A 25,965-nucleotide genomic window follows, 5' to 3' on the forward strand; every position below is an offset into this window, starting at 1 on the left:
ATAAAATAAAATAAAATTCTAAAAAGGATAGAAAATTTTTTGAAAACCTAGAACACTAATAGAACACTCTGTGGTGATGGAAATGTTCTATATCTGCACTGTCCCGTGTGATAGCCACTAGTACTATGTGTCTGTTGAGTACTTGAAATGTGGTAGTGCAACTGAGGAACTGAATTTTAAATTTAATTTAATTTAAATATAGCCACATGTGACTAGTGGCAAACTCTCATAGCATATGACAACAGGGATTTTCAAAGATTAATTTTAGTAAATTAATCATCATATAGTAAAATAGTAAAATACTATTACGGCTGCAGCTCACAGTGACACCAGAAAACCTGAACTCCTGAAAGATTTACCCGGTGTTGGTTGATGCAGCAGGATGAATATTGATGTCTTATTTTTATTTTTCACTTTCTTATGAAATTTAACATACTGATTCCCCCCCACACCTTTCTTCTTTTTTTTATTTTGGTTGTGTTTATTCAAGTATAGTTTACAAGCAGTAAAAATTCACCTGTTTAAGTGTACGGTTTGATGAATTTGACAGGTGTATGCAATCATGAACTAAATGCCACAATCAAAATATGTAACATTCTTCACCCCAGAAAGTTCCCCTGTGGCCCTTTGCATTCTGTCTCATCTCCTTACCCCCAGTTCTTATAACATTGATGTGATTTCTGTCTCAGTGGTTTTTTCTTTTCCAGGACTTGAAATCCCACAGCATGTAGCCTTTTGTTTCTGGCTTCTTTTACATAGTATAATGGTTTTAGGTTCATTCATGTAGTTTGCTCTTCTTTATTATTGAGTAGTGTTCCATTTATCTGTACTGTAATTTGGGTATCCATTTATCAGTTGATGGACGTTTAGATTGCTTCCAGTTTTTCGTTATCATGAATAAAGCTGCTAAAACATTTGCAGTTTGCATATGAATATCAGTTTTGTGGACATACGTTTTCATTTCTCTTGGGTAAATACTCAGGACTAGGATTGTTGGGTCACATGATAAATGTATAGAAAAGAGGTTGGCAGTTTCTTATAAAGTGCATATTCCATTTTTGCATTCCTACCAAGAAGATTTGAGATTTAGAGTTTTTTCCCCATTCTCTCTAGCAGTTGATATTGTCAGGCTGCTTTGATTTTAGCCATTCTGGTCACTGTGTAGGTGATATGTCGTGTGGTTTTAATATGAACTTTTCTAATGACTAACGATGTTAAGCATCTTTTCTTGTGCTTATTTGCCATCCCTATAGCTTCTTTGATAAAATATCAATTCAACTTTTCCCTGCATTTATTTTATAGTTTGTGCTTTTTGCATACTATGAAATCTTTGTCCAACCCAAGGTCACAAACATTTTACTTCTAGAAGTTTTATTGTTTTATTCTTTGATCTAGGTCTACAGTTTATTTTAAATAAATTTTTGTGTATGATACAAAGTAAGCTTTAGAGGTTCATTTTCTCCCCATACAGATACCAGTTGTTCCATAACATTTCTCGAAAATACTAATTTTTTCTCCATTTAATTACCTTGACACCTTTGTCAAAAACCAGTTGACCATAGATGTATGAATTTATTTCTGGACTCCATTATCTTACATTGACCTATTTATCTATCCTTATACCAATAACACAGTCTTCATTACTAAAGCTTGATAGTAATTCTTGAAATCAGGTTGTCCTCCAACTTTATTTTTCTTTTTCAGAATTGTTTTGACAAATGCAGTATATTAAAAAGTAATACATAGGGATCAAATAGAGTTTGTTCCAGGAATATTAGGTTCATACAACATTCAAAAATCTATCAATATAATTCACCTTCTCATCTCAGCAAACTAAAAAAGAAAAAATCATGTGATCGTCTCCATAGATTCAGAAAAAGCAGTTGGTCAAATTCAATATCCATTCATGATAAAACTCAGCAAAATAGAGAGAAGGGGGCTGCTTCAATGTAATAAAGGGTATTTACAAAAAGCCTTTAGCTAATATCATATTTAATGGTAAAAATCTTCACCCCTAAGACTGAGAATAAGGCAAGAATATCTTTCTTAATGCCTCTATTCAGCATTGCCCTTAAGATCCTATTCAGCACAATAAGGCAAGAAAAAAGAAGCATACAGATTAGAAATGAACAATAATTATTGTCTTTATTTGAAGATGACTTCATTGTTTAGAAAACATCCCAAAAAATCTACAAAAAAGCTACTAAAGCCAATGTGTAAATTTAGCACGGTTGCAGAATACATGGTCAGTTTATAAAAATTGTATTTCTACTAGCTGTAAGCAACTGGAAATTGAAATTCAAATAATAAGAATTTTAAAAATATGAAATACTTAGGAATATGTTACACAAAATATATGCACAATTGTATGCTGACAACTATGAAACATTGGTGAGAGTAATTAAAATAAGACCTGAATAATGAAGAGATACATCATGTTAATGGATCAGAACACTCAGTATTGTTATTGGAGAAATGTCAGTTCTCTCCAAGTTGATCTGTAGGTTAAATTCAATCCAATCAAGATCCTAAAGTATTAAAAATATCTTTACAGGAAAGAATTGATTGAGTCTATAATGGCAAAGGTGAAAAGCGAAGTTTTTTTTTAAAATAGAAATTAATAAGCTAATTCTAAAATAATTTCAGAAAATTCTTTTACCTCTGAGAGAAAATAAACATACAAGTCACATTTTATTTTAAGTTGCGATAACTAATATTTATTTAGTATAATGTTAGGTTATTTTAAAGCATTTTATTTGTATTAACTCATTTAATCCTTACAACAATGTTATGAGGTACTGTTATTATTCCCATTTACAAGATGAGGAAACTGAGGCATGGAAAAGTTAAATGACTAAGGCTGAATTACAACAGCCTAGGCTGGCTCTAGATCCTGTGCTCTGAACCACTACCTCAGGTTGCCTTTCCTTTTTCATTTTTTTTTCAAAGTACTAACACTGAACTTTGTTTTGCATAAGGCTGATATTATGATCTATGATATTGCTTCATTTAACTCCAAGTTTAAATAGATAAGATGTAAAGTCAGTTACTGTTCCCATTGCTGTGTGCATGGTGGGTGTTAGGGAGTGGTTGGTGAAGACATGCAGAATGGTTAGGAATCACATTAGAATTCTATTTACGTGTTTGTTTCGTATGGCAATTGTTTGTCACCTTTAAAAAGATACTGTTGGTTAAATCTATCTTTATAAGAAAGGTTGGAGTAAGATTGGGTCTATAATGGCAAAAGCATACTTTTCATAATTTACATATAATATTAATTAGCATAAGTGATATGATAACTATATTTTCCAAACTAAAACCCACGGATTGTATGCCTTTTTAGATGTGATAGACAGCCTATGAGTTATATAGACTGTAAAGTTTTTGAATTTCCAGGCCATAAAATGATTTTTTAGTCTGTCATCAGAATCACATCTGGAGCTTTTTAAAAACTACTTATTAGTGTCCCTCTTCCCCATTTTGGTTCAGTGGGCAGTTATAAGTTAGAAAGCTCTATAGGTAGTTCTGATGTGCATCTTAGTTGAGATCCACTAGTTTATGGAGGCAGTTGAATAGAATATCTAAGATTTGGACCATCTCAAAAAAATCCAGACTCTGTGATCATCAAGTTTAATAAAGGCAGAATTCTTAATTCTTTTTTTTTTTTTTTAGTTCTTTTATTTATTTTTGGCTGTGTTGGGGCTTCGTCGCTGTGCACGGTTTTTCTCTACTTGCGGCATGCGGGGGCTACTCTTCGTTGTGATGCGCGGGCTTCTCATTGTGGTGGCTTCTCTTGTTGCGGAGCATGGGCTCTAGGCGCGTGGGCTTCAGTAGTTGTGGCGCACAGGCTCAGTAGATGTGGTACACGGGCTTAGTTGCTCCGCGGCATGTGGGATCTTCCCAGACCAGGGCTTGAACCCGTGTCCCCTGCATTGGTAGGCAGATTCTTAACCACTGCGCCACCAGGAAAGGCCAGAATTCTTAGTTCTTATAAATAGTTACCAGTTCAACAGACATCTGAAACTGTTCTTCCTTACCCAAGTACTTTTCCCCTTTCCATTTTCTTGTATCTTTCTTTCCTCCCTCCCTCCCTCCCTCCCTCCCTCCCTCCCTCCCTCCCTTCCTTCCTGTCACATTCAGTTGTGCCTCAGGTCTGAAATTCTATGATTGACTCCAGAACTACTCCACTTGTGCCCCCTTACACATATAGACTTTATTCTGGAACAGTTTCTAAAATTATTGAAATATTACGTTTAGGCATTTCCAGTCTCACTTCTGTGCTGAAGTTTAATTAAAGTTCTGAGGTTTTCAGAAGTAACATGTCTCAGGTTTTCAGAAGAGAAGTATAAAGGTCCTTGCTGGGCTTCCCTGATGGCGCAGTGGTTGAGAATCTGCTTGCCAATGCAGGGGACACGGGTTTGAGCCCTGGTCTGGGAAGATCCCACATGCCATGGAGCAACTAGGCCCGTGAGCCACAACTACTGAGCCTGCGCGTTTGGAGCCTGTGCTCCGCAACAGAGAGGCTGCGACAGTGAGAGGCCCGCGCACCATGATGAAGAGTGGCCCCCACTCACCACAACTAGAGAAAGCCCTCGCACAGAAACGAAGACCCAACACAGCCAAAAATAAATAAATAAATAAATTAAAAAAAAAAAAAAAAAAAAAAAAGTCCTTGTTATGTTAGACTGACTGAGAGTAACAGAACAGCTTCAAAAGTAAAATTACCAGTGCCTCCTCTCTTAAGAACCATAGGAAATTTGAACTGAGAAGATGTAGAGATTATCTAGTGTAGGCTGTTATTTTCCAAGAAGTAAAATTAAGCTCAGAGAGGAGGACTGACTTGCCCAAGGTAGCATAATTAATTAGGTTATGGATAAATAAATATAAAACTCAAATAATCATATGATAAAAAAATCAGTTGAACTTTTTTCTTTTTATAATTTGAAATTAGAATTAATGTGTTTACAATAAATATTTGTATTATGTGAGCATTGTAAAAACTTATACGTGTTAGTTTTATAGTTGTTTTTTATTAGTTTCTTTTAAAATAATATTGTCATAGTTTAAAAGAAAGAAAATCTTTATCCAGTATCTTAGAGTTATAAAAGGGAGATGGTCTGCCATCAGCTGAATATATTAACCTGCTATATAAAATTTCCTTTATGTTAGTGCAATGCAGTTTTTGTTTTGTGGGTGAGAAATAGGAGACTTACAGGAAATGTAGTCAGTCTATACATATACAGTTGTTTTCCTTCCTTTGCTTATTGTAGAGATTGTGAACCTTAAAATTGTTTTTATCTTTTCATTCAATTGATTGGAAAATAATTGAGCAGATTATTTTTGAGTTCTTTTTTTTTAAGTTCCTCATTCTTTTTCTTATGTTGCATCGGTGATGTATCTTTAATAAACAACTTCTGTTTGTTTTCTCTTTGATGAATGTCAGTTAAAGAGAAATTGACTGCGGATCCAGACAGTGAAATAGCTACAACCAGCCTGAGGGTTTCTCTACTATGTCCAGTAAGTGTTAACTAATATTTGCTCTCCAGGAGGCTTAATATACATTTTCTTTGGTTATTAAGTATTTCCAGTATTTAACAAGTTCTGTTAAATTGAAACATGCCCACTTGTTTGTTAGAGTTTATGAAAAGTAAAAGACATCATGTAGTCTTAGGAATTGAAATCTAAACAAATATATGTCTATAAAAATTTTCTACTCTTAGTAAGTTATATTTAAATATTGCTTGTGGTTATTAAATGACTTTCTCTCAGACTTAAGTGTAAAATCTCCACATAATGCATTTTATTATCTTAGTATATTTATTAAAATTTCATTTTTTAAAATAGTATACTTCTGAATAAAAATCTGGCCATGATTATTCACACATTCAATTTAACCATTTTGCCAACAATGACTATAACAACAATTAACAATTATTCTGTTTAGCCTGAATAATTGAATTGGTTATGCATATAAAAATCAACTAGAAATATTTTTAAACCAGAAAATGAGATCAATTTCAGTCATTTCTACAAAATAAATATAAGCCTCAAGACATACCGAATGATTAAACTGGTAGTGGAAAAGTTTCCAAAAATGTGTTAAGGTTTATTTCTTAACTAGTTTGATGTCAGGTCCACCAACAGTAGGAATGGTCGTTGAATGATGCTTTCATACAAAAATATGTGAAAAACTGAGAGTAAATTACTTTGATATTTTGATTGCCTTTTGTTCTGTAATTAATCAAATTAATCATATTTAAATTTGGGGACAAAGTATGGAAAATAAGAGGACTCAGCTCTTTCCTGATTTGCCAGGATTGTTCAGGCAAGCCTGATATTGAAAGCTTTTAATATTGGAATCCTGCTAATCTGAGATGAAGTTATTTATTCTTAAACAAAAATTGTTATTTGTCTTATATCTTAGTCTTTTATAATTTATAAAACCTTAAACAATATGAAAAGGTCATTAGCTCATGAATTAGTTTATAATAGAGTACTTTGCATAGCTGTTTAAAAAAAAACTTTTTTGTTTTATAATTGCTAAGAGCACTCCTGTTCACTATTAAACGTCTATAAAGTACAGAAAAAAATACAGTGAAGTTAATAAAAATCACCAAATGTATAATTTTGTATATATCCTTCTATCTTTTTATTCCTTACTATAGCCAGTCATTTTTATAGGGAAAGTATTTTGACTCCAGGCTTTTTATATTATTACTTTAAATTGTTAAATTCTTTCCCAAATATATAATGCAGTCATTGACAGAACTAAAGGGAGAAATAGGCAGCAATATAATAATAGTAGTAGACTTCCATACCCGACTTTTGGTTATGGATAGAACAGCCAGACAGATGGTCAATAAGGAAACAAAGGACTTAAACAACACTGTATGCCAGTTGGACCTAACAGATATATACAGAATACTGCACCCAACAAAGCAGAATACACATTCTTCTCAGAATACACAGAACATTCTCCAAGACAGAGCACATGTTAGGCTACAAAACAAGTCTTAATAAATTTAAGATTAAAATCATTATAAAGTATCTTCTCTGATCACAGTGTGATGAAACTAGAAATCAGTAACAGGAGGAAAACAGGAAAATCCACAAACGTGGAAATTAAACAATACATTCTTAAACAACCAATGAGTCAAAGAAGAAATCACAAGGGAATTTAGAAAATATCTGAAGACAAATGAAAATAAAAACACAATATACCAAAACTTACAGGATGCAGCAGAAGAGGGAAGTTTATAGGAGTAAATACTTACATTAAAAAAGAAGAAAGATCTCAGATCAACAACCTAATCTTATACCTCAAGAAACTAAAAAAAGAAAAACAAACTAAACCCAAAGTCAGCAGAAGGAAGGAAAATAGAGAGATTAGAGCAGAGATAAATGAAATAGAGAATAGAAAAACAGTCCAAAAAAATCACGAGACCAAGAGTTGGTTTTTTGAAAAGATCAACAAAATTGAGAAATCCTTAGCTAGACTAAGAAAAAAAGAGGGAAGTCTCAAATAGCTAAAATTAGAAATGAAAGAGGAGACATTATAACTGATGTCACAGAAATTAAAAAGATTATGACACTACTGTGCCAACAAATTGGATAACATAGAAGTGGATAAATTCTTAGAAACACATAACCTACCAAGACTGAATCATGGAGAAGTAAGAAATCTGAACAGACTTATAACTAGTGAGGAGATTGAAGCGGCAATGAAAAATGTCCCAACAAAGAAAAGCCTAGGACCCTATGGCTTCATTGGAGAATGCTACCAAACATTTAAAGAAGAATTAACACCAATCCTTTTCAAACTCTTACAAAGAATTGAAGAAAGAATACTCCTAAGCTCATTCTGTAAGGCTAGCATTACTGATCCCAAAACCACACAAGGACACAACAAGACAAGACAAAATGAAACAAAAAACCCCCAGAAAACTACATACCAGTATTCCTGATAAATATTAATGCAAAAACCGTAAACAAAATACTAGCAAACCGAATTCACCAGCACGTTAGAATGATCATACACCAGACCAAGTGGGATTCATAGCTGGAATGTAAGGCTGGTTCAGCATACAAAAATAAATCATTGTAATATACCACATTAACAAAATGAAGGACAAAAACCACATAATCATCTCAATCAATGCAGGAAAAAAACTTGACAAAAACATTTGACAAAATTCAACACCGTTTCATGATAAAAACACTCAGCAAACTAGGAATAGAAGGAAGCTTCCTCAACATAATAAAAGCCATATATGAAAAGCCCATAATGAACATCATACTCAGTGTGGAAAGACTTGAAAGCTTTTCCTCTAAGGCCAAGAACAAGGCAAGGATGCCCACTGTCACCACTGCTGTTCAGCATAGCACTGGAAGTTCTAGCCGGAGCAATTGGACAAGGAGGAAAAAAAAGATTGGAAAGGAAGAAGTAAAATAATCTCTGTTAGCAGATGACATGATCTTTTATGTAGAAAACACCAAAGATTCCACAAAAAAACCCAAAACAAACCTGTTTGAACTGAATTCAACAAAGTGGCAGGATACAAAATCAACAGTCAAAAATTAGTTGCATTTCTATACACTAACAGTGACCAAACTGAAAAGGAAACTATGAAAACAGTCCCATTTACTATAGCATCAAAAAGGATAAAATATTTAGGAATAAGCTCAACCAAGGAGATTGAAAACTATAAAACATAACAAAAAAGAATTCAGAGAAGATAGAAATAAATGGAGAGATATCCCATAATTATGGATTAGAAGACTTAATATTGTTAAAATGTGCATACTACTCAAAGTGATCTGCAGATTCAGTGTAGTTCCTATCAAATCCCAATAGCATTTTCTGCAGAAATACAAAAAAAAAATCCTTAAATTTCTGTGGAATCTCAAGGGACTCTTGAGTAGCCAAAACAATCTTAATGAGAACAAAGTTCCAGCCCTCACACTCCCTGATTTCAAAACATCCTACAAAGCAGTAGTAATTAAGATGGTGTGTGTGGTACTGACAGAAAGGTAGATAATATAGACCAATGGAACAAAATAGAGAGCCCAGAAACAATATGATCAAATGCCTTTCTACAGGAGTGCCAAGACTACATAATGGGAAAAAGATGGTTTCTTTAAACAAATGGCGTTGGGAAAACTGAATATTCACATGCAAAATAATGAAGTTGGACCCTTACTTTACACCATATGTAAAAATTAACTCAAAATGGATTAAAGATCAAAACCGTAAGACCTTAAACTGTTACGCTCTTAGAAGAAACATGGGGGAAGGGCTTCAGTTGAATCTGGCAGTGACTTCTTGGATATGACACCAAAATCAGGCGACAAAAGCAAAGACAGACCAATGGGAATACACCTGTTGGTCTTAAAAACTTAAACTTATAAACTTAAAACCTTTTCTTGCCAAAGGAAACAGTTAACAGAGTGAAAAGACAACCTAGGGAATGGGAGAAAATAATTTGAGAATTTTATACCTGATAAGGGGTTAATATCCAGAATATATAAGGAACTCCTGCAACCCAACAACAACAACAAAACAACCTGATTAAACATAGGCAAAGGACTTGAATAGACATTTCTCCAAAGAAGGTATACAGATGGCTGACAAGCACATGAAAAGATTAACATAGCTAATCATTAAGGAAATGTGTATCAGAATCACATGAGATATCACTTCACACCCATCAGGATGGCGCCTATCAAAAAAATCAGAAGATGACAAGTTTCAGTGAGGATGCCACAGACACTGGAACCCTTGTGGACTGTTGGTGGGAATGTAAAATGCTGCAGCCATTATGGAAAAACAGTATGGAGGTTCCTCAAAAAGTTAAAAATAGAATTAACATATGATCTGTCAATTCTTCTGGGTATATATCTAAAAGAATTCAAAGCGGGCTTCCCTGGTGGAGCAGTGGTTGAGAGTCCGCCTGCCGATGCAGGGGACACGGATTCGTGCCCCGGTCCAGGAAGATCCCACATGCCGCGGAGCAGCTGGGCCCGTGAGCCATGGCTGCTAAGCCTGCGCGTCCGGAGCCTGTGCTCCGCAACGGGAGAGGCCACAATAGTGAGAGGCCCGCATAACGCAAAAAAAAAAAAAAAAAAAAAAGAATTCAAAGCAAGATCTTGAAGAAATAATTTGCATACCCACTTTCATCACATTATTCACAATAGCCAAAGGGTGGAAGCAACCCAAATGTCCATCAAGAGATGAACAAATACGGTATAAATACATACAATAGAATATAATGTATGGAACATGAAAAAAGAAGGAAATCCTGTCATATGCCATGTGGATAAACCTTGAGAACATTACAATAAGCAAAATAAGCCAGTCACGGAAGCATAAATACCGTATGATTCCACTCATGAAGTATATAAAGTAGTCAAAATCATGGAAGCAGAAAGTAGGAAGATGGATCCAAGGGCTGGGAGAGGGCAAATTAGTGGGTGTAGAGTTTCAGTGTTGCTAGATGAAAAAGTTCTAGAGATCTCTTGTACAACAGTGTGAATATACTTAGCATTACTGAATTGTACACTTTAAGATGGTTAAGGTGATAGGTTTAATGTTAATGTTTTTACCACAATAAAAAATATTGGCCAGGGGGACATGGGGTGGATTCTTAAGTAATCAGATGTTATAACAGACTATGGTGTAAAGGAATGTGGTATTTTTTAACATTTAGAAAAATGGTTCACAGACCAGCTAAGTAGAGGGTGGGAAGAAGACAAAGTTTTTTTTTAAAGGTATATACCTATCATACCCTCTTTCCTCCAAACACCTATTTATCCACCCTCGCCCTTGACATGATTCCTTGCCGCCCCATTCCATTATAAAACACCAGTTCAGAGAACATGAGAAATTTAGGAACGTGCAAAAGCTTCATTTTCCATTCAAATCACTGGAAGGTCTTGTTTTTCTGCAGTCTCATTTTAAAAGTGTTTACAGTTGTACTAATATATATGATGTTTATATTATTTAACATTTATATGAAGCATTTATTCATATAAATAAGGACTACAATATAAATCTTGATGTTCTTATTTATATAACTAGTTTTGAATTTTATAGTTCAGGTGATCTTTATATTATTAGAAAATGTTAATCATGTTTTGCTTGTTACACCTCTTAATTTAATCGGCGAGCTTTAAATTTTTCTTTCTGTATCCCCCTGCTCCTCCCTTTTTAGTTTGAGCAGTTATAGCAGTTCATTTTAAATTGACTTATGCTTTCAAAATTCAGATTATAGGAAAAACAACTATATATAACCCATAATTATAATACTTTTATGGATTTCTATTAGGCCAAAGGGACAATCCCTTTACAATAATTCTGGAACAGTAAGGCAATATATTTTAGGTATGTTTCTACTCTAAAAAGTAAAACTTCGTAATGGCAACTCATCTATATATCAAATTTATAGAATAATAAAAGAGATTTGTTCCCTTTGAAATATGTAAATATGATGTCTGACTGTGCATTTGAATTACCCTTGTTGTGATATACACAGCTCAAAATAAATGAGTTTCTGGTTTTTGTGTGCTGTTTAGCTAAAGGCAGTGAAAATAATTAAAGATTTTTTGCTCTTTGGGAATTTTTCAGTTCTAATTTATTAAAAATAGAGCTGGAAGAATGTTTGTGAACCTGCTTTGTGAGATACTCCCTAGACCTGTAAACTCGAATGCAAATCACTTGGAGTTGATAGAAAAAAAAAATAAACTCCTTGGAAATTTATTCATGAAATACTTACCATAATGATGATGATGAAAAAGTTATAAAATTCTCAATATCACACTACTTTCTTTTTATAAGGAAAAAGTACATATATTATTGATGTTTTGGGGGTCCTTTGTTGTAAGCTGGTTTGAACTTATATCTACGTAGGGTATTTTCTCTTGAAGTATCATCAGTTACTATTGTTATAGTAAGGTTAATGGCATTAGAAAACGTATTTGGGAGTTGTTTTCTAAGTGTTTATTTGCGAATGATGCAAATATCCACCCCATCCTATAAAGGGAAAAGGGGGATTTGTAATTACAGGATGAAGATGTTCAAAGCTCAGCTTCTTTTCTGAAGTTAGAGAATTCAGTGTCCATTCATAGATAAGTATTTAGAATTTAGTGATTGTTTTTAAAAGTCAGGAGTATGAGGGTCATATAACAATTACTTGGTAATTCTTTGAAGCAAGACATTTGTGTGATGGCTAATAAACTGCATTTGAAATTGAACTTATGCTTTCGTATACTTATTTGTAAACGTCCTTCCTGTGCCATTCATGTAGCAGTGTTCCTTAAAAATTCTGTAGGTAAACTTGTCAGTGTGGCTGATCATATAAGGGCTTGAGAGTTGCTCTCCCAACGAAAAGATGAACTGACAGCTGGAAATTATAGGGCTAAAGTTATGTGAGGTGACAGTCTTTGGAGAATAACTGCTTTTCATAGTATAAGTTCTACAGCCTATGGCTTGGATTCTGAAACAATCTTTGTTTCTTCTTGCTTCATTGCAAATATTTTGCTTCATTTGCAAATATTTTCTCCCATTCTGAGGGCTGTCTTTTGGTCTTGTTTACGATTTCCTTTGCTGTGCAAAAGATTTTAAGTCTCATTAGGTCCCATTTGTTTATTTTTGTTTTTATTTCCATTTCTCTAGGAGGTGGGTCAAAAAGGATCTTGCTGTGTTTCTTATCTTCTTATCCATTGTCTTCATAAATATCAGAAGTAGCCTACTAGTTCTGCGGTTACTTGAACCTTGTCTACGATGACTGTATTTATCTAGGATTTCTCTACTTAGTATTAAGGCAGTAGCAAATATACCTACTCAGTAGGAATTTGCACTTCACAGATAAGTTAAGGTGTGACTTAAGACATAAAAGTGTAATTTAGCACCACCCCCTAGATGGTTATTTGGAAGATGTTTCTAGACTAACGCAGCATGTCTTGGCTAATGGTAAATAGATGATATTTCTGTTATAAGAGCTAGTTTGTTCTTTTTGTGTATGTGCCTTTTTCATCAGGTACTTAGGTAAATCAAATCATAAAACCTGAATAGAAGTGTAGAAAGGGAGTAATGGAGTTGTTTAATACTGTGTGAGCATAACAGAGAAGACTGACTGGGCTGAGGTTTGAGTGGGTCTCCTACTAGCTTACAGAGTGATTTGAAGCAAATATGTTTCTGTACTTTTATTAATAATGGGGGACATATATTGAGTACTTGCTCTGTGTCAGGCCCTGTGCAATAAATATAGTTTAGACCCCACAGTCATATGGTATAGATGCTATTTTTATCCCCATTTTCTAAAACTAAGGCTCAGAGAGACTAAATAACTTCCAGGATTCATACCCTCAATGAATGGTGCCTCCTAGAACTACCCAGCATGCATAGCTAAAGCCTGATCAGTACACAGGACCATCTTCTTGCTGTATGTATAGCAGGTACCTTTCCCAGTGCCAAGGATAAGGAGATGAGCCCAGTGTGTTTCTAGTAGGAGGAGAAACACATAAACAGTGTAATCATATGCAGTGTAGAGTTGGGAGCACGGAGGAGGAAACTATCAGTTTTCTCTGCATCCGTCCTGTCCATACTTCTTTTTTCCTTTACATCTTTATTGGAGTATAATTGCTTTACAATGGTGTGTTAGTTTCTGCTTTATAACAAAGTGAATCAGTTATACATACACATATGTTCCCATATCTCTTCTCTCTTGCGTCTCCCTCCCTCTCACCCTCCCTATCCCACCCCTCTAGGTGGTCACAGAGCACCGAGCTGATCTCCTTGTGCTATGCGGCTGCTTCCCAGTAACTATCTGTTTTATGTTTGGTAGTGTATATATGTCCATGCCACTCTCTCACTTTGTCACAGCTTACCCTTCCCCCTCCCCATATCCTCAAGTCCATTCTCTAGTAGGTCTGTGTCTTTATTCCTGTCTTACCCCTAGGTTCTTCATGACATTTTTTTTCCTTAAATTCCATATATATGTGTTAGTATACGGTATTTGTCTTTCTCTTTCTGACTTACTTCACTCTGTATGACAGACTCTAGTTTCATCCACTTCATTACAAATAGCTCAATTTCATTTCTTTTTATAGCTGAGTAATATTCCATTGTATATATGTGCCACATCTTTATCCATTCATCCGATGATGGGCACTTAGGTTGTCTCCATCTCCGGGCTATTGTAAATAGAGCTGCAATGGACATTTTGGTACATGACTCTTTTTGAATTATGGTTTTCTCAGGGTATATGCCCAGTAGTGGGATTGCTGGGTCATATGGTAGTTCTATTTGTAGTTTTTTAAGGAACCTCCATACTGTTCTCCATAGTGGCTGAACCAATTCACATTCCTACCAGCAGTGCAGGAGGGTTCCCTTTTCTCCACACCCTCTCCAGCATTTTTCGTTTCTAGATTTTTTGATGATGGCCATTCTGACCAGTGTGAGATGATATCTCATTGTAGTTTTGATTTGCATTTCTCTAATGATTAATGATGTTGAGCATTCTTTCATGTGTTTATTGGCAGTCTGTATATCTTCTTTGGAGAAATGTCTATTTAGGTCTTTTGCCCATTTTTGGATTGGGCTGTTTGTTTTTTTGTTATTGAGCTGCATGAGCTGCTTGTGAATTTTGGAGATTAATCCTTTGTCAGATGGTTCATTTGCAAATATTTTCTCCCATCCTGAGGGTTGTCTTTTGGTCTTGTTTATGGTTTCCTTTGCTGTGCAAAAGCTTTGAAGTTTCATTAGGTCCCATTTGTTTATTTTTGTTTTTATTTCCATTTCTCTAGGAGGTGGGTCAAAAAGGATCTTGCTGTGATTTATGTCATAGAGTGTTCTGCCTGTGTTTTCCTCTAAGAGTTTAATAGTATCTGGCCTTACATTTAGGTCTTTAATCCATTTTGAGCTTATTTTTGTGTACGGTGTTAGGGAGTGATCTAATCTCATACTTCTACGTGTAACTGTCCTGTTTTCCCAGCACCACTTACTGAAGAGGCTGTCCTTTCTCCACTGTACATTCCTGCCTCCTTTATCAAAGATAAGGTGACCATATGTGCATAGGTTTATCTCTGGGCTTTCTATCCTGTTCCATTGATCTATATTTCTGTTTTTGTGCCAGTACCATACTGTCTTTTTTGTGTGTGGGGTTTTTTTTTTTTCATCTTTATTGGAGTATAATTGCTTTACAATGGTGTGTTAGTTTCTGCTTTATAACAAAGTGAATCAGTTATACATATACATATGTTCCCATATTTCTTCCCTCTTGCGTCTCCCTCCCTCCCACCCTCCCTATCCCACCCCTCCAGGCGATCACAAAGCACTGAGCTGATCTCCCTGTGTCTTGATTACTGTAACTTTGTAGTATAGTCTGAAGTCAGGGAGCCTGATTCCTCCAGCTCTGTTTTTTTTCGTTCTCAAGATTGCTTTGGCTATTCGGGGTCTTTTGTGTTTCCATACAAACTGTGAAATTTTTTGTCATAGTTCTGTGAAAAATGCCAGTGGTAGTTTGATAGGGATTGCATTGAATTGGTAGATTGCTTTGGGTAGTAGAGTCATTCTCACAATGTTGATTCTTCCAATCCAAGAACATGGTATATCTCTCCATCTATTTGTATCATCTTTAATTTCTTTCATCAGTGTCTTATAATTTTCTGCATACAGGTCTTTTGTCTCCTTAGGTAGCTTTATTCCTAGATATTTTATTCTTTTTGTTGCAATGGTAAATGGGAGTGTTTTCTTGATTTCACTTTCAGATTTTTCATCATTAGTGTATAGGAATGCTAGAGATTCCTGTGCATTAATTTTGTATCCTGCTACGTTACCAAATTCATTGATTAGCTCTGGTAGTTTAATGGTAGCATCTTTAGGATTCTCTATATATAGTATCATGTCATCTGCAAAGAGCGACAGCTTTACTTCTTCTTTTCCGATTTGGATTCCTTTTCTTCTCTGATTGCTGTGGCTGAAACTTCCAAAACTATGTTGAATAAGAGTGGTGAGAGTGGGCAACCTTGTCTTGTTCCTGATCTTAGTGGAAATGCTTTCAGTTTTTCACCATTGAGGACGATGTTGGCTGTGGGTTTGTCATATATGGCCTTTATTATGTTGAGGAAAGTTTCCTCTATGCCTACTTTCTGCAGGGTTTTTAATCATAAATGGGTGTTGAATTTTGTTGAAAGCTTTCTCTGCATCTATTGAGATGACCATATGGTTTTTCTCCTTCAATTTGTTAATATGGTGTATCACATTGATTGATTTGCATATATTGAAGAATCCTTGCATTCCTGGAATAAACCCCACTTGATCATGGTGTATGATCCTTTTAATGTGCTGTCGAATTCTGTTTGCTAGTATTTTGTTGGGGATTTTTTCATCTGTGTTCATCAGTGATATTGGCCTGTAGTTTTCTTTCTTTGTGACATCCTTGTCAGGTTTTGGTATCAGGGTGATGGTGGCCTTGTAGAATGAGTTTGGGAGTCCTCCTGTCCATACTTCTGATACTGTAAACTGGCATTCCTGCCTCAAGTTGATGACACATTCTGGGTCCTTTTTTATTCTTCATCACTACATCCTGTTGAAGTAAGAAGGAAACCATGTTACTTCAGAGATAGAAAAAAAGGCCCAGCAAGGTTAAGTGCCTTTCCTAGAGGCACAGTAAATCACTGGTATGAGAACAATAATTTAGGGCCCCAAATGACAGTTAATTTCCTTGGTAGACTAGGAAATTACACATTTCCGTGAAATCCTCCTAAGCCAAGAATCTTTTCCTCTTTTTTTCCTCATTTAACTCATATCCTTTCCAAGGCCTTACGTTTTTCAAGCTCACAAACATGTGGAAGATCTTTTCCTGATATTTAGCAAAAAATGTGGTTACTGAAAGGTGACTTCTATACTATATGGCCATTGTGACCTACGGAGACCCCACAGTGGTTATCCAGCTGTACTGTACGAAGTGTGTTCCATGCAAGGAGGTCATGATATGGTAGCTCCCTGGGCAGATCTTTGGACAGCTTCTCTGCTTTGGTCCAAAGCTGGCATTTCAGGGACCAGATGAAACAGATTTCATTGTTCATAGGACAGACTCAACCTATGTCAGCATAAGCACTATTTGCAGGGCAAGAAGAACAAGTCTCATAACATGCTAGAGATGCTAGAGGTCCAGAGGTGTTTGCTGAATTGCCTGTCATGGTGCCCAGTGAGGGAAGAGAGTGCGCACACCTGGGTTTCTTCTCAGAGCTGCTCTTTGGCACTTATGCCAGGCATTGTGGGGAATGCTTATTCTGTTCTGACCTCTGAATTACAATCAACCTGATATCTTAATGAGCGTATCTGTATCTTGAGCATTTAATAAGGCATTCTTTTTTCCTTTCCCAATACCTAGTAAAGTGGTTCTTAACTTGTTTGGATTAGGGACTACTCTAAGAATTTGGTGAAAGCACTTTCCCCGGAAAAATGCACACACTTACAAGATTTTGCATGTAATTTCAAGGGGTTCATGGTTCTTTCCCCTAAATGCAGATCTGTAAGCTGTGGATTGAGGGTAAATAACCTCTGCTGTAACTTTCCATAGTCCCTCTATTTTAATATCCAAAGAAATATTGTAATTTTTAACCGGTAGATGTTTCACAGAAATGTGTTAAAAGTAAACAGAATACGCTTTAAATTGGAATACATACACTTTGTGTTTCAGGAAAAATTTTGTATAACAGTTGTCTAATATTTACTTTTGTCTCCCTTTTTCAAAGCTTGGTAAAATGCGGTTGACAATTCCATGTCGGGCCCTTACATGTTCTCATCTGCAGTGTTTTGATGCAACTCTGTATATTCAGATGAATGAGAAAAAACCAACTTGGGTTTGCCCTGTCTGTGATAAGAAGGCTCCATATGAACACCTTATTATTGATGGGTATGTCAATTTAAAGTTTTTCGTTGTACTTCAAAGTAACCATCTATTATTGGTTTTGTTATCCAGCACGTTTGAGATTAAAATTCTGTAGGTAGTGTTTCCTGAGTTATGTATTTTTAGGATTTTCATGACTGTAAAGTCAGTAGTTTTCTAAGTAATTAATATTGTGAACATTTCTCCTTTTTAACTTTATGTCCCCTTGTTTTGAAAATGTGTGCCTTACTGTCACTGCCTCCTGACATTTACCATTTTAAAGCACCAATGGTTCTAAGTAGGATGTACTTTTCCTAACATGAATCCATCTATCCCTAGACATGCATTTTGGAGAGAGACCATTTTGGAGAGAGAATGAAAGGGTTGTGAAACTCTGGTTAACCTAATTGACCAGAAATTGGTCTGTTTTTGGAGATTTCCTGGTGCTTCAGTTGTGGGCCAGCATACCTACTCCCTTCCTTACGGGCTCCTAAAACTGATCAACACACTGAATAGCAGCTCTCTTTGTTTTTTTTGTTTTCTCTAAAATACTTGTCTTTGTCTTTCTTCTCCACCTATAGCATCACAACAGTCAATTATTTTTTTAACACTCTGGTGTTTTATCTGTCCTTCCAAACATCTTCGAATATCCCTTTCACTTTTCTCCTATTCTCTAGCCTCCTTTTTTTCCATTTTGCCGCCGAACAAAGATAAATTGTGAGAAGAAGGATCTTCTTGAGATTTCCTGTACTCTTTAGAAAAATGCTTAATACAACTTACCTATAATATTTGAGAAGACATAGAAGCCTGAAGGTATAACATAAGGAATGGAATACATTTAGCGATAGAAGTGTAATCCAGAGCTTGAAAGATGTCAGACCAGTCATATGGGGAGAAGTAAACATGTAACTTAAATGTTTTATGTTTGATTTTTCAGAGATGTCAGTGATCACTAATAAATCAGAATTGAGTAATATTTTACCAACTCTGTATATTATGTAACTCTAGATGCCTGCATCAATTGGGATTATTCTTTCTTACTATAAAAGCCACACATACACACACACCCCTAAAGAAAAATTGGAAACATACGAAAATAAAAAGCTGTTACGTTATTTTCTGATTTTTTCCCCCATATTTGTGATTATACAGTATTAGTATTTTTTATCCTTTGGTTTTATTTAACATTACAACCTGATAATTTGATCATTAATTTTACACATTTTTGAAAATCTCATTTTTTAATATCTGCATGGTAATTATCAAGAAGCTTTAACTTTCAATATATATTTTTGCATGTATTTCTTCAGTTATCAAATAAGATGTGCTTATTGTAGACAATTTGGATTATGTTGAAAAGTATAAAGAAAAAGAATAAATATCCACAATGTCACCACTGAGAGATAAGCACTATTTATATACCACTCACACAGAATTTTATTTTTAAAATATAGAGTTTTCTTTTCTTGGCCTCTTCACACTTTCTGTGAACATATATTTCCCCCCATATTATTAAAAAAAAATCTTTGGAAACCTCATTTTTCATGGTTACATAATATTTTCTTGCATACAGGTACCATAATTTAAGTAACTATTCTCCTATTTAGCCCTAGATTTTGAGAACAAATATACCTTGTCTGTTACACTTTCTTTCGCATTTATACTTGTACAAAACATAGAAGGTCTGAATGTTTTTTGAATAGTAATAATTCTAATTGGCCTTACTTTAGAATGTGATATTCAAAGGACAAATTGTTTTTTATAGCTTGTTTATGGAAATCCTGAAGTACTGTACAGATTGTGATGAAATACAGTTTAAGGAGGATGGCTCTTGGGCACCTATGAGATCAAAAAAGGAAGTACAGGAAGTTTCTGCCTCTTACAATGGGGTTGACGGTGAGTGTTAGTTTTCTAAAAGAGTGGGGCAGTCTCCCTGTTGTTGTAAAGCCTTGGTTTTCAATATTAAAACACATAAAATTTTTAAGAATACTCACCAGTTTATGGATAGCTCAGTAACTCTTATTAAATTATTGATTAAATGTTCAGAACTATTGAAACTCTAAATTCACTTTCTGCCAGCTTTTAAAATTTTGTGGTATAAGATTTCAGAATAACATAATCTAATAAGTTATTTGTAAAGTCATGCTTTTGAAATGGTATCCTTTTAAATTTTTTACAGACTTGGTACAGGTTAGTGAATGTTCTTTTTTCACTTACATCTTTTTCCTGGCTTTTTTAGTATGTTTTTGCTGGAAGGAAACTATGACTTTTTAAAAACGTTACTGTAACGTCTCTCAGTATATCAGGTATTGTACAGGTAAACGTGTGTAATATATAGTGTTTGCCCTCAGACTACTTTTATTCTGAGGTGGACATATATTTTGATTGTTTGCCCTAATTCAGAATTGATTTTCAAAAAAATCCTTTAACAACCGATAATAAATAATAGTTTTAAGCTTAGGGGAGCAGAGCCACTGTTGCTTTTGTATTCTTGGACCCTAGCAATATACTGTAACTGATAAAGTCTAAGCTACAACTGATAATCTAATCCATAGGCTGAGAAAAGGAGAGATGTTACAGGTCTTTTTTGCCTTGTGTTTCAATCATTCCCACACAGGATGCTTGAGCTCCACATTAGAGCACCAAGTGGCTTCTCATCACCCGTCCTCAAATAAAAGTAAGAAAGTAGAGGTGATTGACCTAACCATAGACAGTTCATCTGATGAGGAGGAGGAAGAGCCATCTGCCAAGAGAACCTGCCCTTCTCTCTCTCCCACATCACCACTAAGTAATAAAGGGTAAGTGCTGAGATCTTAAAAAAAAAAACTCATTGTGAAAGTTAATTTTGCAAATAGGGTTAAAAGATCTGCTAAATAAAATGATTGTAAAACTTAGTAATGGTTGTAAAACTTAGTAATCAGAGAATAGGTTGAATTTTTCTCAGGTGTGTTTCTTAAGGGGTTGGGATAATGCATTAAAGGGGTCACTTGGATATGGTCTTCATCGTACCAAAAGATGATTCTAGCACAGTGGTTCTCAAACTTGGGTATACATCAGTATCACCTGAAGGGCTTATTAAAACACATTGCTTCCCTAGCCCCCATGTCTGATTCAGGAATAGGAACTGAGAAAATGTGTATTTCTAATAAGTTCCCAGGTGATCCTAATGCTGGTCATAGGATTTAAAATATTTACTCAAACTGGAAAATGTGTGCTGTAAAATTAACCCTAAGTTGAGTGTTTCAAGCAGAAAGCAGAGAAAGTCCAGATGAATGCTTTAAACCTGCCTCAGAATGTTTAAGACTGGCAATGAAAGAAGTGTAGGACTTAAGTTGCAGTACACAATGCTTATGTTTTGCAGACTCATTTCCCATACTTCCCATTAGTCTCATATCAGTAATAATGTACCTTGGTTATGCTTCATGTCACTTCATGAAACACTGTTACCTACTTTATGTAAAACACGCTGTGCTAAACATGGGTGATAATAAAGTAAGTAAGTACAGTCCCAACCTTAAAGAGTTTAACATTTTGTAGAGGATGGTAAAACAAGTAGCTGACTCTAGCTGTACTCTTAAACAGCCTGTTAGTCTTATGAGACACTTCGGGGATTCTCAGCAAAAGACTTCATGTTTTTCTAAGGCACAGTTGTAGCACACCAAAGGTAAATCTAGAAATCCATGTGTGACCCCTTTTAGGTATATATCAGGAGAGTTATGTGGCCTGATGTAATTGAATAGGAGCTATTCAGAAGATCTTCCAGCAAACTGTAGTGCCTGAAGGAAGAATGTAAGTGAGGAAGGGAAAGTCTGCAGAAAGCATTGTTACAGATTTCAAGGGTAAAGAGGGAAAGTAAACACCAGACCAAGAGCAGGCACTTCTGTGCTTGGAGTCAAATTATTTTCAAGCTTGATATTGTTTGATGAGATAAAAAGATCTTATATTTGAGTATATTTGTAGTTACTTGAAAGATGAAGTTGCAACAGTAAAAGAGCACAATTGTGATAAATGTGGCTCCTCTCTCATTAGAGGACTTTGGCTATTTCAGGAATCTTTGTAGTACAACCAGACATATGACGCAGGTTGATATTTTCACTCTAGAGTAGCTTATTTTATCATAGAGACAGAAATAAAAGACATTAAAAACAGTATCATTATTCTATACAAAATGAATATTTAAACACTAATTCTGCTTTACATCCTACTTTATGAACATTCACCTCTGATGAAAGCCTACATTGATGGCTGTTATCCAACAAGCCCGACCATATTATTATACCAGCTTCTTTCTTAAATCTGAGTTGTGGGTGGGGCGCAGGGAGGGAAGAAGAGTCAAATTAGCAAAAGCTGGTGTAGTTAGAGCAAATGTCTGTAGAATTTTGAGTCTAAGATATTTTATGTTTTATATATATTTTTAAATGGTATATTTAACATAGCATGACCAAAACATATCATCATTTTATTACTTTAAATGCCATAAAACAGTACCTTAAAATACATTTCATAAATCTGGGTACATAAATACTTTATGGATTAAATGCATCATTATATATACGTTAGTTCTGCTCTTTAGTATATTGATAGTAGTCATACATATGTAAACACTTTTCCTTAAAGGAAACTTTCTGAGTGTTTAGAAATCTAATTTTTCTTCTTTGAATATTTGCTTTGCTGTTTCTCCAGAAATAGTTTGTTTATTATGTTTGGGAAATTACATTAGATGCATTAACTACTTCCTGAGCTTCCCAGTGACTAATTGAACCCAGATAGAGTATTTGCTAACGCCAGACCTTTCTCTCTTGATTTTCAGATAAAAACAAGCAACCTGAAGGTTTATGACATTTTTAGAAGAACAGCACCATATTCAGCACAAGTGACCATTTTTCAGTAATGACTAGCCAATAAATAGAAACCTCTATCTACCCAGCTATTGTATTTGTTGTTATTGTGCAGTGTGAAGGTGGAAATGCATTTTAGAATATTATCATAAAATTGAAAGAGAAGGAGCCAGCCAGGAATTAGAAAGAGGCAAAGATTAGGAAATGTAAAACATTTTGCGGTCTTCAGCTGCTGAGTATTCATCCAGAAATTACCTTTGCTGTTTGGTATACCAAGATGTTTTCAGAGACTAGCATTTCAACTCCTTTTGTCTCTCTTGTAATCCCTTAGGTATTGTCAGAGGAGATAGCTAATGGAAAATGGTACTTTCTATAGATGTAAGAGGTTTAGTTAAGTTTCCATTAGACAAAACATTTTTATGAGGTGGATGAGAGTATATTTTATGCTTCATATCCCATTCATAAAAATATGGTAGAAGGTCATAACTAGAACTCTATTCCTGGAAATCCAACCTTGGCATCTTTTGAAATATTTTTTACCATTGAAATTGTATCTCCATACCCTGAGAACTTTACTTGAAGTTTTAAAAGCAAAAGACAGCCTGTTTCTACCTTCTTTTCTCTTTATTTTCTATAACTTATATGTCTATTAGCCTCTTGTATGGTTGGGATAGCATATGGCCCTTATGTTTTCACCCAGGACTATTAGAATTCTTTCTTTTTCTTTTCAAAATCATTTTAATTCTTCCTTTTCTTTTTTCTTTTATTTCTCCCTCTTTTTGCTTTTCCCTGATTTTTGGTAAAGAAAAAAAGATTTAACTACTCAGCTACTTAAACATTTCACTCTGTTCTTCCAGAATCCCTCTCTTTGTTCTTTTTTTCTTTTTCCATTTATACTATTCTCCCTTTAAAAACGCTGTACCACCTGTTCATTATGGAGCATCTTTTTTTTTTTTTTTGTGGTACGCGGGCCTCTCACTATTTTGGCCTCTCCTGTTGCGGAGCACAGGCTCCGCACGCGAAGGCTCAGCGGCCATGGCTCACGGGCCCAGCCGCTCCGCGGCATGCGGGATCCTCCCAGACCGGGGCACGAACCCGTGCCCTCTGCATCGGCAGGCGGACTCTCTACCACTGCGCCACCAGGGAAGCCCCTATGGAGCATCTTTACTCCTTGTCTTGCTGCCTTTGTTCATTCAGCAGGCCTTTTATGTAAATAGCGTGGTAATGACTGTGCCGGGCATTGAATATACCAAGATAAACAGTACCTAGTTTTTATTCTCATAAATCTTACAAGTCTGAGGGCCACTGTTAACTCCTCACTGCTCAGATTGCTGCATTCCCCTAGTCTTGTTATATGTGTTTTCTTTGCAAGGATTTACCTAAACTTTTTACTAGCCAGCACTCTAGTGCTTATTTTTTAAAGGTTTCAGAATTTTGTCTGCTGTAGATACTTTTCACTCATATTCCATTGAAGTGGCTCAGCCATGCCTTCCCCCTGCATTCTGAAAGTGTAGATGATGTCATTCCAAAGACAACATGTGATTTATGAATGTTGGATACCATTGCGTCCATCTTTTTCCCTGTAGCCTCTGAAAGATGCTATTAAGTATACAAATTATTTCCTAATAATTATGGTAGTCTAAATTATATATTGCTTTACTTGTCTTCTGTTTTAATTTCCAGCACAAAAACTAGGACTCATTGTGAGATGCAACCCTTTTTAAAAGTTCAACTGACTCATGAAAATTTCGCAAACCTTTTCTTCTTCTAGCATATTAAGTCTTCCACATCAAGCATCTCCAGTGTCCCGCACCCCAAGCCTCCCTGCTGTAGACACAAGCTATATTAACACATCCCTCATCCAAGACTACAGACATCCTTTCCACATGACACCCATGCCTTATGACTTGCAAGGTGAGTCACCGGTTCTTCTGTGTCGTCACATAGCATTGTGAATGCCTTTGATCTATATAGTCTTCTTCTGGGCAAGTATAAGAAAGGTTGAAAGATTAGGAAAAGAAGGGGTTGGATCTAGGAAACTGGGAGAAATATACACTGTGGTCATAAATAAATACAGACTCAGTTCCTTGTTCGTAGCCAGTGTTTTACTACCAGTGTTTTACTACCAGTGGTAAAAAACAGTGTAATGATCTTTAGGTTTTGTGCGCTTCAAAGTAGTCTGCAGGTTGTTTTTTAATGACTTCCAATATGTTGCTTTAAATTTTGATATTTATGACAATTAGTTTTTGTTCCGTGAATCCAGTTATAATGCAGCAGGCATTGTGGGTAGCTATGTCATATTGTATTTTAGATAATGCAGAATTGAAACATTGGAAAGCTTTAATTTTTATTCTGGTGAACCTGATTCTTCTTTTTGAAAGTAATTTGAAATGTCAGTATACTCATTTCTACGATGTACTTTGAGTTCATAATAATCATTTACATTATCAAAAAGTTACTAGTTCGCATTATGTTTGTAATTTAATAATTTGTACATTAGCCATATTATCTGAGAACATTTTTTAAATTACAAAAAGCCATATATGCTCATTGTAGAAAATATAATACAGAAGCACAAAGTGCCCTCCACCCATTTCCTACAGTAAAATTCAGGGTCACTGGCAAGGATCTTGGGAGCTGAGATAGTTGAGTGGATTCTTAGTGATTGTTATGAAAACCCTATTTCGGCTCTGTCCAATAGAACTTTCTGCAATTAGGGAAATGTAATCTGACCAGTACAGTAGCCACTAGCCACATGTGGTTATGGAGCATTTAAAATGTGGCTAGTATGACTAAAGAACTGAATTTTTCATTTTATTTAATCTTAGTAAATTTAAATAGCCACATCAGGTGGTTAGCAGCTACTCTGTTAGACAGTGTAGCCCCGTTTCTCACTGCCTGTTAGCCCACTGCCAAACTCACTATCAAGAACCGCAGTACTGGGACTTCCCTGGCGGTCTGGTGGTTAAGACTCCATGCTTCCAGTGCAGGGGATGCAGGTTCGATCCCCAGTTGGGGACCTAAGATCCCACATGCCTTGCGGCATGGCCAAAACAAACAAACAAAAAACACAGCACTATACATTTTGCAGGATCCTTACGTTATAATCTGTTGTAGTGTAGACAGTGGATGGATCCCCAAAGTGTTCATGTTGTTGTCATATTTTTATCTATACCTGCTTGTTGTACTTTTCTCCAAGTTTAGATATCATAATGAGGCATTTTATTCATGTTGGT

The 25,965-nt window shown here is 35.4% G+C and overlaps 1 protein-coding gene across 1 annotated transcript in view; it reads left to right on the forward strand.

Moving 5' to 3' along the window:
• The window catches only part of PIAS1 (protein inhibitor of activated STAT 1), a 117,960-nt gene that overhangs the window by 90,266 nt on the left and 1,729 nt on the right, over positions 1-25,965 (forward strand). The window contains exons 8-12 of the mRNA XM_065872971.1: positions 5,444-5,517; positions 17,758-17,918; positions 19,657-19,787; positions 20,509-20,689; positions 24,501-24,643. Coding sequence (XP_065729043.1) covers positions 5,444-5,517; positions 17,758-17,918; positions 19,657-19,787; positions 20,509-20,689; positions 24,501-24,643 — 690 coding nt within the window. The remainder of the gene's footprint in view (positions 1-5,443; positions 5,518-17,757; positions 17,919-19,656; positions 19,788-20,508; positions 20,690-24,500; positions 24,644-25,965) is intronic.

This window comes from Phocoena phocoena, chromosome 2, assembly GCF_963924675.1.
Source record: "Phocoena phocoena chromosome 2, mPhoPho1.1, whole genome shotgun sequence".
NCBI lineage: Eukaryota > Metazoa > Chordata > Mammalia > Artiodactyla > Phocoenidae > Phocoena > Phocoena phocoena.